This window comes from Ostrea edulis, chromosome 7 (genome assembly GCF_947568905.1).
Source record: "Ostrea edulis chromosome 7, xbOstEdul1.1, whole genome shotgun sequence".
Taxonomy (NCBI): domain Eukaryota; kingdom Metazoa; phylum Mollusca; class Bivalvia; order Ostreida; family Ostreidae; genus Ostrea; species Ostrea edulis.
Genome location: NC_079170.1, coordinates 6793858 through 6808613, shown reverse-complemented (window position 1 = coordinate 6808613; position 14756 = coordinate 6793858). Strand labels below are relative to the sequence as shown.

The following is a 14756-nucleotide window of genomic DNA, read 5'->3' as shown; positions in this document are numbered from 1 at the left end:
TCTAAAATAGGTCACGCATCAATGATGTATCCTTTCCATATTAATAAAATTACCGGCAAACTAATTTCAGTTTAAAGTACAACTATGAAACCTTTTTTGGAAGACGTCATCAGCACAGTTTGTGAACTTAACTGTTTTACATGTCGTGTACACGTTCGGGTTCTATTTTCACTTTCAGTTTGAGGTTTTTAACTTGGTACTGAATAACTCGTTCATAAGTCCCTTTAAAAATTGCAAACGGTGGCGATTTTCTCTCTCGTTTTCATAATAATGATATCACCTTATTGATAGAATGAAGAAATACTTTTCCAAAATTGTGATTTTCCGGTAATCAAGTTATTAAGACGACAAACCCACGTGGACGTACTTTTACTTTCACTTTTGATATGCGATGTCTGACGAGGATTCAGGGACTTCACGCTTTTTACAGAGCAACGAGGAATCCAATTTCTTGCTATTCCAGCAGTGCGTATCCCAGTGATGCAATCAAAGTGTGCTCAAATTTGATCAGAAAATTTCAAAATGTTGGAATAGAGGACACAGAATCTCGTTTCTCTGCCGAATACATCATTGCCCATGTTTTGGGTAAAAAGATGGTAAATGTATACAGTTTTGCTTATATGTTACCCGTCTGACCCTTCAAACAATAGCTGCAGATCTGTAACTTTCTGGGGAAAATATTGGGTCAGACAAGGTCTGACCACACCAGGAACGGGTCATTTTGTCTGCAATAATAATAATAGTATAGATCTATACCATACCACCCTTAATCAGGTTGGGAACACTTCCCCTATAGCGAGATATTCCCGCTAAAACGCGATTATCCCTCTCTGGCGAGAGTAAATATATCCCGTACAACCGAGAAAAACACCCGTGGAGTACATATCTCTTCGTGTTTCACGTGAAAAGAAGAAAAAAGTGCTAAAATGTCTGATACTTCTGCAAATATATTAATCAAAACAAAAACACTCACAATGTGGATTTCAGACTGCTTCCCTCTTACACAGCAACGTTGATATGCAATTTCTTGACTATGTTGTGAATTTCACAGAGACAATTCGCATCATGTTGAAAGTGTGTCACAGTTGTCTTATTCAGCGTTACACGGGATTTGCCATTATTTTCAATAAAGTCGCTAAAACACCTATTTATGGTAATGTTTACACTCTCGCTAAAGAGGGATAATCGCGTTTTAAATTCTCGCCATAGGGGAAGTGTTCCCAACCTGTTAATAAAAACAAAACACCTAGTCTGACCCAATATTTTCCCAGAGAGCTACAGATCTGCAGCTGTACAAACAGGTGAAGGAAGAGAATTCTACACAAAATATGATAAATGCTGCTAAAGAATTGAAATGCATTAAAAGAGTAGTACGTAGTAAACAGTAACATCTGTAACTGGAGAAAATGCAACAGCTAGACCAGACCCCGATTTGAACCTGGGCCCCCTGAATTCTCTAGTCAGGTGCTCTACCAACTGAGCTATCTGGCCACCAGCGATCGAACCCGGCTGATCGCTACACTTCTATGCAATAAAAGATGATTGATTGCTGGAGGCTTCTGCTGTGTTGAAATTGGAAGTTTTTACTCTATTCAAGTTGGACCCATATAGGGGTTTCAGTTCTATAATACTACAGGACCCACAGAGGTTTAGGCCTCATTCAGCTTGGGGCCCACAATAATTTCGACTTTATTCAAGTTGAACATGTTGAAAGGTTTTGAACCTATAATATTGGACCCACAGGCAATTGCATCGCTTGGGGTCGAATTTACTCTTTATATAGTAAATTCGACCCCAAGCGATGCAATTGCCTGTGATTGGACCCACTAATGATTTCACTTACCTGGAATATTAGTAATTAAAAGGGTCAGTTTGTTAGGTTAGTTGTGACTATTGTTACTAATTATATAACCATGAAATTACATCCCAACTAAAATACAAAAATTACATAGGCAGCAGGGAATATAATTTTACAATTTCACAACTCGCCATCATCACTATTGTAGTTTCATCAAGTTCCCGGAGGACAGATTATCAATGAAGCACAGCTAACACGAATTAATGAATTGGCAATGAAGCGTATGGAAAGGTAATATGCTATTATTTATTATTTTAAATTAATAATAATTTTCTAATCCTCATTACAGTTAGATAACTATTTTGTCTAAGAAGCTATAACCCAACCCACCCCCCCCCCCCCCTTCCTATTTTTAGAATGCCACTTCAATATGTCATCCAGGAATGGGATTTCCATGAATTTACAGTTAAATTATCTCCACCAGTCCTCATCCCCAGACCGGAAACTGAGGTAGGTACAGTTACTGTTAAATTATCTCCACCAGTCCTCATCCCCAGACCAGAAACTGAGGTAGGTACAGTTACTGTTAAATTATCTCCACCAGTCATCATCCCCAGACCGGAAACTGAGGTAGGTACAGTTACTGTTAAATTATCTCATCCAGTCCTCATTCTGAGACCAGAAACTGAGGTAGGTACAGTTACTGTTAAATTATCTTCACCAGTCCTCATTCCGAGACCGGAAACTGAGGTAGGTACAGTTACTGTTAAATTATCTTCACCAGTCCTCATTCCGAGACCGGAAACTGAGGTAGGTACAGTTACTGTTAAATTATCTTCACCAGTCCTCATTCCGAGACCGGAAACTGAGGTAGGTACAGTTACTGTTAAATTATCTCCACCAGTCCACATTCCCAGACCGGAAACTGAGGTAGGTACAGTTATTGTTAAATTATCTCCACCAGTCCTCATCCCCAGACCAGAAACTGAGGTAGGTACAGTTACTGTTAAATTATCTCCACCAGTCCACATTCCCAGACCGGAAATTGAGGTAGGTACAGTTACTGTTAAATTATCTCCACCAGTCCTCATTCCCAGACCGGAAACTGAGGTAAGTACAGTAATATTATATACTGTACATTGATTAATATTATATAATGTACATTGATTAATATCATATAGGATAATATTAGATAGGTAAATTATGTCATACCAGCCTGAGTGGCCTTGAATCAGATGGAGGGCTATGATTTAGATTGTATCATGTAGTATTCTATTTATTCCACCTTCATTTTATGAATTTTGATGCATGAACGACGTTGTCACTTGACTTATATATAATTGCAAGCTATTAAAGAAACCATTTTATTACAATACATGTCAAGGCCTAGATAACAAACTTTAATGTTTAAACAAAACACATCATGACACAGTTATTTAGTTAAAAGATAATCATGAAGAATTACACAGAAATGTATGGGCTCTAGATTCAAGTAATGAAAAGAAGGAAAAAATAACTGAAGTTTATCACTAAGCATGTGATAACATAAATTTGATAAATAATCTATAAGTTCCCTGATATTCAGTTTCACACAGATTGTTCACATGCTTCCTATGAACTTCTACAGGAACTGGTTCAGTATATGATACAACATGTGGGACAGAATAAGTCTTGTCGGACATTCCTGGAGGTGGGCTGTGGATCAGGGGCAGTAACTCTGTGCTTACTGTCCAAACTGCCTTGGGTAATTTCCTTTTCCTTTTTTGACTTATTTATTGCAAAAGATGTACACGGAAGACATACAAGCAGCACATTAAACATGAAACACATACATACTGAGCAGGGAAGACATACAGACAACACACTTAAGAGGAAGGACATACAGTATGGACAACTCATCAAACCGTATACAGCACACACAGACATACACACACAGACATACATAACTCGTCAAGCTGTATATAGCACACACAGACATACACACACACACAGACATACACACACAGACATACATATCAACTCATCAAGCTGTATAGAGCACACACAGACATACATATCAACTCATCAAGCTGTATATAGCACACACAGACATACATATCAACTCATCAAGCTGTATACAGCACACACAGACATACATATCAACTCATCAAGCTGTATACAGCACACACAGACATACACACACAGACATACATATCAACTCATCAAGCTGTATACAGCACACACAGACATACATATCAACTCATCAAGCTGTATACAGCACACCCAGACACACATATCAACTCATCAAGCTGTATATAGCACACACAGACACACATATCAACTCATCAAGCTGTATATAGCACACACAGACACATATATCAACTCATCAAGCTGTATACAACACACACAGACACATATCAACTCATCAACCTGTATATAGCAAACACAGACATACACACACAGACATACACACACAGACATACATATCAACTCATCAAGCTGTATATAGCACACACAGACATACATATCAACTCATCAAGCTGTATATAGCACACACAGACATACATATCAACTCATCAAGCTGTATACAGCACACACAGACATACATATCAACTCATCAAGCTGTATACAGCACACACAGACACACATATCAACTCATCAAGCTGTATATATCACACACAGACACACATATCAACTCATCAAGCTGTATATAGCACACACAGACATACATATCAACTCATCAAGCTGTATATAGCACACATAGACATACATATCAACTCATCAAGCTGTATACAGCACACACAGACACACATATCAACTCATCAAGCTGTATACAGCACACACATACACACATATCAACTCATCAAGCTGTATATAGCACACACAGACATACACACACAGACACACACACACAGACACACATATCAACTCATCAAGCTGTATAGAACACACACAGACATACACACACAGACATACATATCAACTCATCAATCTGTATACAGCACACACAGACACACATATCAACTCATCAAGCTGTATATAGCACACACAGACATACACACACAGACGCACACACACAGACACACATCAACTCATCAAGCTGTATACAGCACACACAGACACACATATCAACTCATCAAGCTGTATACAACACACACAGACACACATATCAACTCATCAAGCTGTATATAGCACACACAGACATACATATCAACTGATCAAGCTGTATACAGCACACACAGACATACACACACAGACATACATATCAACTCGTCAAGCTGTATACAGCACACACGGACATACATATCAACTCATCAAGCTGTATACAGCACACCCAGACATACATATCAACTCATCAAGCTGTATATAGCACACACAGACATATATATCAACTCGTCAAGCTGTATACAGCACACACGGACATACATATCAACTCATTAAGCTGTATACAGCACACCCTGACATACATATCAACTCATCAAGCTGTATATAGCACACACAGACATACATATCAACTGATCAAGCTGTATACAGCACACACAGACATACACACACAGACATACATATCAACTCGTCAAGCTGTATATAGCTCACACAGACATACACACACAGACACACATATCAATTCATCAAGCTGTATACAGCACACACAGACACACATATCAACTCATCAAGCTGTATATAGCACACACAGACATACATATCAACTCATCAAGCTGTATACAGCACACACAGACATACACACAGACATACATATCAACTCGTCAAGCTGTATACAGCACACACAGACACATATCAACTCATCAAGCTGTATACAGCACACACAGACATACACACACAGACACACACACACAGACATACACACACAGACATACACACACAGACATACACACAGACATACACACACAGACATACACACACAGACACACATATCAACTCATCAAGCTGTATATAGCACACACAGACATACATATCAACTCGTCAAGCTGTATACAGCACACACAGACATACATATCAACTCATCAAGCTGTATATAGCACACACAGACATACATATCAACTCGTCAAGCTGTATACAGCACACACAGACACACATATCAACTCATCAAGCTGTATACAGCACACACAGACATACACACAGACATACATATCAACTCGTCAAGCTGTATACAGCACACACAGACACACATATCAACTCATCAAGCTGTATACAGCACACACGGACATACATATCAACTCATCAAGCTGTATATAGCACACACAGACACACATATCAACTCATCAAGCTGTATACAGCACACACGGACATACATATCAACTCATCAAGCTGTATATAGCACACACAGACATACATATCAACTCATCAAGCTGTATATAGCACACACAGACACACATATCAACTCATCAAGCTGTATATAGCACACACAGACATACATATCAACTCATCAAGCTGTATATAGCACACACAGACACACATATCAACTCATGAAGCTGTATATAGCACACACAGACACACATATCAACTCATACAAACTGTATATAGCACACACAGACACACATATCAACTCATCAAGCTGTATATAGCACACACAGACATACACACACAGACACACACACACAGACACACATATCAACTCATCAAGCTGTATAGAACACACACAGACATACACACACAGACATACACACACAGACATACATATCAACTCATCAATCTGTATACAGCACACACAGACACACATATCAACTCATCAAGCTGTATATAGCACACACAGACATACACACACAGACGCACACACACAGATACACATATCAACTCATCAAGCTGTATACAGCACACACAGACACACATATCAACTCATCAAGCTGTATACAACACACACAGACACACATATCAACTCATCAAGCTGTATATAGCACACACAGACATACATATCAACTCATCAAGCTGTATACAGCACACACAGACATACACACACAGACATACATATCAACTCATCAAGCTGTATACAGCACACACAGACACACATATCAACTCATCAAGCTGTATACAGCACACACAGACACACATATCAACCCATCAAGCTGTATATAGCACACACAGACATACACACACAGACACACACACACAGACATACACACACAAACATACATATCAACTCGTCAAGCTGTATATAGCACACACAAACATACACACACAGACATACATATCAACTCATCAAGCTGTATACAGCACACACAGACACACATATCAACTCATCAAGCTGTATATAGCACACACAGACATACACACACAGACATACACACACAGACACACATATCAACTCGTGAAGCTGTATACAGCACACACAGACACACATATCAACTCATCAAGCTGTATATAGCACACACAGACATACACACACAGACATACACACACAGACACACATATCAACTCGTGAAGCTGTATACAGCACACACAGACACACATATCAACTCATCAAGCTGTATATAGCACACACAGACACACACACACACACAGACATACACACACAGACACACATATCAACTCATCAAGCTGTATACAGCACACACAGACACACATATCAACTCATCAAGCTGTATATAGCACACACAGACACACACACACAGACATACACACACAGACACACATATCAACTCATCAAGCTGTATACAGCACACACAGACACACATATCAACTCATCAAGCTGTATACAGCACACACAGACACACATATCAACTCATCAAGCTGTATATAGCACACACAGACATACACACACAGACACACATATCAACTCATCAAGCTGTATATAGCACACACAGACATACATATCAACTCATCAAGCTGTATACAGCACACACAGACATACACACACAGACATACATATCAACTCATCAAGCTGTATACAGCACACACAGACACACATATCAACTCATCAAGCTGTATACAGCACACACAGACACACATATCAATTCATCAAGCTGTATATAGCACACACAGACATACATATCAACCCATCAAGCTGTATACAGCACACACAGACATACACACAGACATACATATGAACTCGTCAAGCTGTATACAGCACACACAGACACACATATCAACTCATCAAGCTGTATATAGCACACACAGACACACATATCAACTCATCAAGCTGTATATAGCACACACAGACATACATATCAACTCATCAAGCTGTATATAGCACACACAGACATACATATCAACTCATCAAGCTGTATACTGCACACACAGACACACATATCAACTCATCAAGCTGTATATAGCACACACAGACATACATATTAACTCATCAAGCTGTATATAGCACACACAGACACACACACACAGACATACACACACAGACATACATATGAACTCATCAAGCTGTATACAGCACACACAGACACACATATCAACTCATCAAGCTGTATACAGCACACACAGACACAGATATCAACTCATCAAGCTGTATATAGCACACACAGACATACACACACAGACATACACACACAGACATACACACACAGACATACATATCAACTCATCAAGCTGTATATAGCACACACAGACATACATATCAACTCATCAAGCTGTATATAGCACACACAGACACACACACACAGACATACACACACAGACATACACACACAGACATACATATCAACTCATCAAGCTGTATACAACACACACAGACACATATCAACTCATCAAGCTGTATATAGCACACACAGACATACATATCAACTCATCAAGCTGTATATAGCACACACAGACACACATATCAACTCATCAAGCTGTATACAGCACACACAGACACACATATCAACTCATACAAGCTGTATATAGCACGCACAGACACACATATCAACTCATCAAGCTGTATACAGCACACACAGACACACATATCAACTCATACAAACTGTATACAGCACACACAGACACACATATCACAATGTCATATACTTACATTAGTCTCCTTGCATATTGACACAAGTGTGGATCATTTGTCATCTCTCTATCATTCACTTTCTCTCTTTCTCTCCATTTCAAATCCAGTATTACAATTATACATGAAATTATTCAAATGAACTCAGTGTGTTTTTTCTACAAAACCATAAACTGAAGATCACAATAAACATCATAATAATATAATTATCCTATTTACATGCATGTTGCTGAAGAATTTGTAGTTATTGTCATACCTTAAGTACAATAATGATATTCTTCGCTTCATGGCAAGTTTGTAAACAAAGGATATCTATAACTTGATGCAGTCTGTATTTATAACTTGATGCAGTCTGTATTTATAACTTGATGCAGTCTGTATTTATGTAGGATATCTATAACTTGATGCAGTCTGTATTTATGTAGGATATCTATAACTTGATACAGTCTGTATTTATGACTTGATGCAGTCTGTATTTATGTAGGATATCTATAACTTGATGCAGTCTGTATTTATGACTTGATGCAGTCTGTATTTATGTATCATAACCTATGGGGACCTATGTTCTAACTTTTGGTTGCTATTCCTGCAGATGACAGCCGTGGCATGTGATATCAGCTGTGTTGCCTGTGACCTTACGCTGGAGAACCTGACCAAGCATCAAGTGCAGGGGAGAGCTGTTGTCCTTAACATGGATTTCAAAAGTGCAGGTTTGTTAGTGGCGCTCGTGATCAATCATTATCATTGTGTGATTTGAGGCGAAAAATGGAGAAACTACTGGTGAGAAAACCGTGATATACTTACGAGTCCTAAAATTTAAAAAATATAATGAAATAGATTAATATAATTCCTCCATTTTGATTGATAAGGAATTTATCCTACCTTGATGAAGACATCGTATTAGCTCACCTGAGCTAAAAGCCCGCCCATGTGAGCTTTTTCTGATGACCTTTAACTCCTTTGTCTGTCGTCTGTCTGTTCATGGTCTGTCTGTTAACTTTTCACATTTTCCTCTTCTCCAGAACCACGTCACTGAGCCAATTTCAATCAAAATTGGTACAAATCCTTCTTTGGTAAAGGAGATTTTAGTTTCTTCAAATGAAGGTCCATGCCTCCTTAAAAGGGGAGATAATTAAGAAAAGGCAAAATTGGTTTGGGATCATTTAAAAATCTTCTTCTTAAGAACCACTGGGCTACACTACCATAAATCAGATCCAAGTGCAAATGTTTCCAAAATGTGTGGATTCTTATTATCACAATTTATTATTACAATTCATAAAGTGCACAATTTTATAATAAAAGATATCAAAGGCACTGTACAGAAGTAAAACATTACACAAGTAAAAAAGTTAATATCGTAATATTATTAATAGTGAAATTGACATGTGTGTAACAGTTAGTAAAAGGCAGTAGTGAAATAAAATGTTTTCAGATGGCGTTTAAAATAGGTATATTCAGTTATTGTCCTAATATTTTGTGACAGCTCGTTCCACACGGTTGGTCCTGCTAGTGAGAATGGTCTTGATGCAAACGTTTTTCGTTTAACGGCCGGAATAATGAGTGTTTTGGTTCCAACGTCAACAGATTGGGTGTCATAGGCTGACCTTCTCATGCTCAACATATTGTTAAGATATAAAGGAGTGTCACTCTCATTGAGACATTTAAAAACGATACAAGCAATCTTAAATATGATTCTAAAATATACTGGACAGGTAACCAATGCAGACTCTTTAGGGCTTCTCTTGAACTGTCAGTAGATTTCCATTTTAAAACAACTTTTACAGCATGATTTTGAAGGAGTTGCAGTCGTTTGAATAAGTACAATTTGGTAGGCAGTATAGCACACTGTTAGTATAATCAAGATGACTAATCAATAAAGGTTGTATTAACTGTCTGCACGAATCCTGCGTTAGTTATTTATGAATTTGTCTAATTTGGAATATATTCAATGAGATGGTCCTGCATTTTTTGCTTACAAGTTTTTTGAAATTTAATTGTTCATTCAAATAGCATCCACGGTATTTCATGCAAGTTGATCTTCGAACATTTGTTCCAACAACATGTGCTAGAAGAGAGATAACATTCCAGTTTTTCTAATGCCCTTGCAACTTTCTGCGACTCTTTTTGTCCTGTCTGTCTGTCTGTCTGTCTTGTCTGAAGCTCTAACCTTGCTCATAACTTTTGAATGGCGAGTGATAGGGCTTTCATATTTCATAAGGCTAAGCATGTTCCTTGTGACATGGTACCGAAGATTTTAACCTTGTGACACTGATCTTGGAGTTTGACCTCTTTTAAGGAAAACTAACCTATTCAATATCTCCTGAACTCTTTAAGGTAGAGCTAGTGATGGGCAATCGGGGGTAAAAAAATATTGGATACACATTTTCGATTGATTAATAAAAAAATAATTAAATTTCATTCATTTAGAATTTATGGCATAAATATATTAAATTTACTTTATTTCTTACCCTCAATATTATCTTAATTAGAATAAAATCATTAGAAATTAGAAGTTAATTATCCCATACTTTCAATTTTTGTTTATGTCGTGACCTTATGGTGCTAAGTTGGGGTTATAATATGGTAATAAAGATTGAAATAAAAGTCTGTTTTAGAAATCACAACAGCAGAGCCAAGGTGACTCAGGTGAGTGATATGGTCTGTGGGCCTCTTGTGAATGTGAAATTTCTTCATCATCTGTTGAAGGTATAGCATTCTTCATTTAATTCCCTCATGTAATCACATGTAACACTGCAAGGTCAGAAATGACAGGCTTTACACCGTTCTTCTACATAGGATACAAAGTTAGGCTGTAGTGGAATGATAAAGTGGAAGATGTTTGAATTTTTTGAAATCAGGATTGAAATACTATGTGTGTATCAGCATTTAAAAACACAAGAAAGTTTGTTCTGTTTTTCTCATAACTTTTAAATACATCATCATGATTCTCAACATGGTTGTGAGATGATAAAAAAAGTGCAGTTGATTTAAACAGTCATAGTAATTCATTCATTGATGGTTTTACAGAGACTATGCAATACTTATCTCGACTTGGTCCATTTGATATCATCGTTAGCAACCCTCCGTATATACCCACAGCAGATATTGATGACCTTGACCCAGAGGTCAGAAGGTAAAACACACTGGACACAGTTCAGTGCCATTCTGAATCTGTACAATGGATATGAAATTGAATGACATGTATTATATGATGTGATTGTTTTGTCTGACGGTTTTTACTTTGCGCATATTTTAGATATGAAGACAGGGGGGCGTTGGACGGTGGGACTGATGGACTGGATTTCATAAGACATTTGCTAGCCGTTTCCCCCATGTTATTGAAGAAGAATGGGTATGGATTCAGTAAACGTGTTTCAATCACTGGTTTATAAAGTTATGCATCTTTGAAATGATTTGAGCTGAAAATTTTCAAATTGTATTTTCCCGTTTTTAATGTTTACAATGTTTGATTAAGGTATTTCTAATGGTCAGCAAACAATTGAATGTCAGTTGAGTTACAAATGAGATACAGTTCTCACATAAGAGCCATGTTTTTGTTTACAATTGGATTCTTTGACAGAAAATATCATGTTTGAAACAAAAGGAAATGTGACAAAACTAGAAACTGTGTAATTGTGTTCAAAATTAACTTGTAATTTGAAAAATTTGCTTTAAATGAAACATTAACTAGTATATTTAACCAATATAAACAAAATAAATGGATTTATGTTTTTTGATATATGCTGACATACATGTATTTGTGTCAAACTGTAGATTGTTACAAAAGATACTTATATTGCAAAGATTGTAGCACATGTATATGTACTTCATATATTGACAGCAGACACTGGTATTAGCTTTGACAAACCTCCCCAAACAGCAGAATTATCAGTAAAATTGTTGTTGAACTTTCTCTCTGTTTTTGTAGGAGACTGTGGCTTGAGACTGGTCTGGAGCAGCACAAGACGATACAGAGTATCATCAACAGCGATTCAAACTGTGCACTGGAATTTGTCAAGTCTATTGAGGATTTCACCAGAAGGTAGGCAAAATTGTTACAATGTCACTATAGGAATTTGTCAAGTCTGTTGAGGATTTCACCAGAAGGTAGGCAAAATTGCTACAATGTCACTATAGGAATTTGTCAAGTCTATTGAGGATTTCACTAGAGAGTGTGGGACATTGATTGACACCAAACTGTCTCATTTTGTTTCAAAATACTTGTCTTCGTTACTGTCGTGTTTTATTATTACATTATAAGTTAAAATGAATCGTTAGAGGTACACGTGTATTAATAATTACATTGGTTTTTGTTTCTCACACTGACATGGTTAGTGTATCTATAACGGCAGTATAAATGACTCGTGCAGCGTAAATTGTTTGATTTCATCTCAAATGAAAGGAATAGGTCAAAATATTGTGTTCATCTGTGACTAATTTAACTCTCACACTGTGACTAATTTAACTCTCACACTGTGACTAATTGTGACTAATTTAACTCTCACACATCTTCGGTTAGCCTTATTTGTATAATATGTACATAGCGCATGCCTTCTTCACATGTAATTGGAAAGAAAATTGGCCTTGGTAAGTTTAGACATCGAGTTCATAGATTGTAGATGTAGTAGTAAGGATAAAACAGTCAGTGATCAGCACTCCATTTGTTTCAGATCGAAAGTATATAAAAAGACAGGTTGTGTTTTGAAACTATTTTACATATATATCTGATTGAGATTATTTCTTCATTTTATTCATAGAATACCGCAGTATTGGTATCTTTATGCAAAAAAATCTAACATAAAATTGAAGCATTTGTACCTTTAATGCCTACAGCAAAACAAATTAACACACACACAAAAAAAATAAAAAATAAGCTGATAATCACGTGATGAATTCTTTGTACTTACATGTAACTGCTAAAATATTAGACGAAATTAAATGAATGTGCATTACTTATTACATCTATTCACAAGTAAAGATGAGAGATTGATTAGAATGCATTTAAGCTTATTATATTTGCAAATTTCAACTTACGAACATTTAGAATTTAAATAATTTTTAATGTTATGTAAATAGTGAAATGTCTTCATTTTATTTTACTTACAGAGAGCGGTTTTGTCTGATAGAGAGATATTGACTCGTACAGAGGAATATACATCTGTATTGTATAGAGTGTCAATCTGATAGAGAGATATTGACTTGTCTGTCTGATAGAGAGATATTGACTTGTCTGTCTTATAGAGAGATATTGACTTGTCTGTCTGATAGAGAAATATTGACTTGTCTGTCTTATAGAGAGATATTGACTTGTCTGTCTGATAGAGAAATATTGACTTGTCTGTCTGATAGAGAGATATTGACTTGTCTGTCTTATAGAGAGATATTGACTTGTCTGTCTGATAGAGAAATATTGACTTGTCTGTCTGATAGGGAGATATTGACTTGTCTGTCTCATAGAGAGATATTGTCTTGTCTGTCTGATAGAGAGATATTAACTTGTCTGTCTGATAGAGAGATATTGAGTTGTCTGTCTTATAGAGAGATATTAACTTGTCTGTCTTATAGAGAGATATTGACTTGTCTGTCTGATAGAGAGATATTGACTTGTCTGTCTTATAGAGAGATATTGACTTGTCTGTCTGATAGAGAGATATTGACTTGTCTGTCTGATAGAGAGATATTGACTTGTCTGTCTTATAGAGAGATATTGACTTGTCTGTCTGATAGAAAGATATTGACTTGTCTGTCTGATAGAGAGATATTGACTTGTCTGTCTTATAGAGAGATATTGACTTGTACAGAGGAATATATTGTATAGAGTGTCTGTCTGATAGAGAGATATTGACTTGTCTGTCTGATAGAGAGATATTGACTTGTACAGTGGAGTATATTGTATAGAGTGTATGGATTGTTTGTACATGATGATGTTAATAATGTCAGTTGTATGAAGGTGTTGTAATTTTAGTGCACTAAAAATGTTCTTCAAAGATATGACAATCTGAATAAAATTCTAATATATTTACTCTCTAA

The 14756-nt window shown here is 36.7% G+C and overlaps 1 protein-coding gene across 1 annotated transcript; it reads left to right on the top strand.

The window, feature by feature from the left end:
- Positions 1–170: 170 nt before the first annotated feature.
- LOC125653932 (MTRF1L release factor glutamine methyltransferase-like) lies at positions 171–14749 on the top strand. Its single transcript, XM_048883615.2, has 9 exons — positions 171–596; positions 2007–2089; positions 2215–2308; positions 3426–3542; positions 9319–9436; positions 11754–11859; positions 11983–12078; positions 12655–12768; positions 13833–14749. Exons 1-9 carry the CDS (start codon positions 387–389, stop codon positions 13861–13863), a joined length of 969 nt encoding a protein of 322 aa, XP_048739572.2. The 5' UTR covers positions 171–386; the 3' UTR covers positions 13864–14749.
- Positions 14750–14756: the final 7 nt, after the last annotated feature.